The sequence below is a fragment of the Magallana gigas genome, chromosome 6, assembly GCF_963853765.1.
Source record: "Magallana gigas chromosome 6, xbMagGiga1.1, whole genome shotgun sequence".
In the NCBI taxonomy this organism is placed as follows: Eukaryota; Metazoa; Mollusca; class Bivalvia; order Ostreida; family Ostreidae; genus Magallana; species Magallana gigas.
Genome location: NC_088858.1, coordinates 24,034,657 through 24,039,514, shown reverse-complemented (window position 1 = coordinate 24,039,514; position 4,858 = coordinate 24,034,657). Strand labels below are relative to the sequence as shown.

The window sequence follows — 4,858 nt, the reverse complement described above, 5'->3', positions numbered from 1 at the left end:
CATTAAATGAATTTAATGATTACATTAAAATTATTTATCACTTATGGTTCATAAATATATACCTTGCAATGTACGTGTTACAGGGTTCCGTCTTCTATACCGCATGCATATTTACTGTCAAAATTCGACAAACTTGAAGACTTTACATTTGTCAATTTGTAACATGTCAGCCGTGATATTTCAGAAAACGGAAATACAAATGCAGAGATTACAGATGGAAAGTGTGTATTATAGTAGCTGGTTACATATAAATAACAAACAGTATTATACAGCTGCAATAAAGCATCTGTAGGGAAAATTAGATTGAAGGTCAACTCCAAAGTGTTTTACTTTATTCCTGAGTTTTTAGGTCTTTTCGATCAAAATTACACTCATTCATACTTAGGCTCACACATCAACACGATTGCATATTCAGATTTACAAGTTTGCATGTCTCAGTCTGGATTTTTGAACACGATTACCCTCCATACATAACTTCTATGAAAAGGCCAATCGCATCTTCTCGGGCATTTCCGGAAGGCCCGAGAGCTGCGATTGATTAAAAGGCCAGGATAGCGCGATTTGCGTGTTAGGACCGTTGATAAACCGAAAGTTGATATTTTGCACGATTATTATTTTGTTCGAGAGTGATTTTCTTTTATTTTGGAAGTTATGTTCCTAATGTGAGGTAATACTTTAACCTTGACTGGTATATTCAGACAAATTTATGTAAAATGAAAGTTGTGATGATAATGATCCATGGCACATGCATTCAGACATTCAACTGTTCAAGCATACTTGTGTGATATCAAATTTAATAATTGTATACATAAATATGGTGTTTAAAAAATATAAAGGCCTCTTTTTGACAATAGTTCAAGATTGATTATAACGATTTTATTAGCAAAGTTTTTAACATGACCTGACGTGTATGCACCTGATTGCGCATGTATAAGTAGTAACTTTTGTCCCACTGACACCGTGCTATATATCTTGTTCAAGGTATCTGGCGTGCTCTATGTAAAGTACAAGTACATACAGATATGATCATGTGAACGGAATTTTCAATGTAATTATGTTAGGAATCATGGACCCATGAATGACATAGCAACAATACAACAAACGTAATTTGTAAACAGTCTGTGACATATTGTTCAATTCAATGTAATGCAGCAGCAGGTATCCTAGCAAAGAACAGTAATAAACGGGAATTATCTCCCTTACACCATGAATTGCATATCATTAACGCTATATTAAATATAAAATAATCCGACCTTTCTTGACTTGCTTTATCGAAGATTTATACCATACATTACCATGATAATTGAGATTAAATGTTACATGTAAGCTATAAGATATTTTGCTGCAGCAAAAACATTTTATCATAAATACATCCCAAAAAACATATAAAATTAATAAAACATGTAGATTATTTATTTGATAGTTTTTGTCTCTTATTTTGGAATTTTTTCATTCAAAAAAAAAATTTCATTGAATAATCAAATAATCTATCCGTATTTCGGGCCACCATAAATGCTTATAGCATTTAACAAGTATTCAACAAATATTTAACAAGTATACAATATTTAGTTACCAATCTGCCGAAAATATCATATGGCGGCGCTGTAGGATAATTAATAATACATGCAGTGAAACCTCAATCAAGTCGGTCGACACACGATATAGATTTTATACTTTTTTGTAGACTTTGCATGAACTAAAATTTAATTTAGATGACTTTGAGATGTATCAATACCGAAGGTTTGATTCCAACTGATGATGGTCTTACAATTCAAAATCATGCATAGTGAACAATGAAAAAAGAAAGTAAAGGATCAACAAAAATATAAAGAAGTTATTCATTTATCGAACAGCTATTATTTAAGTCATATATTATTAAGTAACATGTACATAAAAGGGTAAATTTCAGATGAAGGAATAATTGTCAGCCAACATACACAAAAGTAAATTAAAGAGTTACTGTACTATCCATATCTGACCGTGCCTCAGCTGATATGAATAAAAAAAAAGCTCTGCAGAATTTAGAAAGTTAAACAAAGTTGTCGAAAATCTTAACATAATGTCTGGAGAAGTACAGGCACATTGCTACAGTAAATGTATACATTTATTACAAAAAGTCCGAAAAATTAAATTTCACTAGTCTCTTCAGTTACAAAATGGAAGAATCGTACACCGTCAAGATTATTTGCTAATCATGGCCCCACATACAGAGGACGAAATATTAATGATAGCTACATGTACTTTTGGCATTGCATTTAATGAGGAAATATTTGTCATATTTAAAAAATTAAAACCAATATTTAAAACAAATATTTAAGAAGATATTTATTGATCCATCAAATAATGAATTGTTGTGTTGAGCCACATTCAGTGCTATTGAGGGTCTAAAAGTATGTTACTGAGTGGAAGGTATTCCTTTTCATGTCTTATGTACATCAGCAACTCAAAATTACCATTTTGATAATAAGATAAGAATGCATGTAGATTTTGAATAAATGAAAATGTACGTGACGGATATATTTTTGTTGCCCTTTGGTAGCAGACTTCAAGAGACTGTGCATTAGAAAATTACTAATCCTCGTCGTTTAAATGTGTAATAGATATATTAATATTTGATATGAATGCAATGGTCTTTGGATTCCTAAACTATAGCTGATAAAAGTCCTTAAGTCATGTATTTAATTATCAGCCCAGATATTGACTCATTTGTAAAATTAAAAAATGTATGATATAGATTATGATTTCTTAAAACAATTTTCACAGGGTCCACAAAGTCTTCCATGATGGCATCTAGAGATGAAGCCCAGCATGTGGTGGAATGTGACCTGTGTCAGCAACCAGTCTCGTTTTTCTGCAGACGATGCGGGGTCAATCTTTGTGACCCATGTGTCCTTATACATCTGCGCGTGAAATCTAAGAACGGCCATGACATTGTAGATTACAAAAGCAAGGATGATGACGACACATGCCACTGTGATTCCCATCCCCAAAACGATTGTTCCGCATACTGCAAAACTTGCGAAACTCCAATATGCATCCTTTGCGTTACTATTAAACACAAATCGCACGAAATATCCGAGCTGTCCGATAAAATTGAAGAACTTTTGAAAGTGATTGCTACGGAAAATGATCGACTTCAGTCATTCAAACATGAATTGGAGAGAATTTTGGAACATACGACGAAACTGTTGTCCTCGATATCCTCGATTTATAAACTGAGGAAAGACGAAGTTACAGCACGGGGAGAAGAGTGGCACAAACAGATCGAGAAGACCGTGAAGAAACTTCACCAGGAACTGGATGACATGCAAAAGGAACACGAGGCTGTACTACAGAAACAAAAGGAAAAGTTTGAAGAAATGGTTTGGAAAGTGAATAAAATAAATGGAAAAACAAGAAAATTACAGAAATCAAAGAACGTCACAGAAATGCAGACTTTTGTACCAGTGATTCAGACACAGGAGAGTTTAAGTGAGGTCTCCCAGTATTCGTTTCCGATGTTATATGAATATAAAATAGATGAATATTTGGAAAATAAATTAAAAGAAAATGAGTTATCGGGTAGAATTATATCAGAGATACCAACAGTTACTTCTGTTATAGACACTGGGTTCCCTGCTGATGAAAAGTATAATACTCGTCTGTATGACATGGCCGTTACCGACGATAACAAAGTGTGGATGGGAGGAGCGAGCAGAGAACTGAAGTTGTTTGATCTCCAGGGACACCTCCACCACACCGTTAGCATTACTTACTATGGCATGTACTTATGTATGTACAACAAACAAGTAGTGTACAGTGATGCAGATGATAAAGCCGTGAGAATGATATCTGACACCGACTCTGTGGTGACGATGTTCACTACCGGGGACTGGAGGCCATACGGCGTCACAAGCACCGCATCCGGTGATCTACTGGTCTGTCTCCGTAAAGACGATCAATCCAAAGTCGTCCGATACAGCAGTACCGGTACCGTTCTCCAGGAAATCCAGTACGACTCGCAGTGTCAACCTCTGTACAAATCGGCCTCTTACATCGCTGAGAATGTCAACGGGGACATCATTGTAACTGACTGGGAGAAAAACGCAGTCATTGCTGTCGATAGATTGGGCATATTCCGGTACTCGTACTCAGGGAAGGACACTAAATACGTTTGTTCAGTCGCCACCGATTCTGTCGGTCATGTCATCTTTACAGATTATATGGGTGACAAGATTCACATGTTGGACAGAGACGGACGATTACTGAGGTACATAATTCCTGAAGGAGGAATAAAACAATCACGCGGCGTGTGTATCCTTGGTCACGGTGAGATGATGGTGGGAGAGAGTCTGACCGGAATTGCTAAAATAATCAAATACGTAGAAGAATGAGGATTCATCAGTTTTAATCAATGTCAAAATAGAAATGTGATGGTTATTTATGAACAAATAGAGAAAAATCATTTATTGTTTCAAAGTGGCTCTGAAGTAAACCATGATATAATAAACTGACTGAAGTACCTACTGTCTGAACGTGGTAAATCTATTAAATTGTATTGTGTGATTCAATATTCCTATTTCTATGTTAGCTTTTTTTTTTATTTTCTGCATACACATTTTGTTTACAATAACCCAATCTGAGTAAGTCAAATTCCGGTTTTATTAAGATCTTTCGCTTCCGAGCGGAAGAGCTTACTATTATTCTGAAAATTTTTCAAATTACTTACTTTTTCTTCTAGACGCCAACCTTGATCCTTAATATTTCGCTCGTTTTCTACCTGATAATAAAATTGTTAAAAGATGTATTTAAAAAATTGTGGGCCTTTCTGAAACCTTTCATTCAGTATACAAAAAAGGACTGGTTCCTATAATTAGGG

At 34.9% G+C, this 4,858-nt stretch overlaps 1 protein-coding gene across 1 annotated transcript; it reads left to right on the top strand.

Moving 5' to 3' along the window:
- Positions 1-527: 527 nt before the first annotated feature.
- On the top strand, positions 528-4,504 carry LOC105342581 (E3 ubiquitin-protein ligase TRIM71). The gene is made up of 2 exons (XM_066088486.1): positions 528-667; positions 2,764-4,504. The coding sequence occupies exon 2, from the start codon at positions 2,781-2,783 to the stop codon at positions 4,371-4,373; it is 1,593 nt and encodes a 530-aa protein (XP_065944558.1). The 5' UTR covers positions 528-667; positions 2,764-2,780; the 3' UTR covers positions 4,374-4,504.
- Positions 4,505-4,858: the final 354 nt, after the last annotated feature.

What these genes read in the sequence shown, in the direction of transcription:
- LOC105342581 (XM_066088486.1), top strand. Translation starts at nt 2,781, where the DNA reads ATGATGGCATCTAGAGATGAAGCCCAGCATGTGGTGGAATGTGACCTG.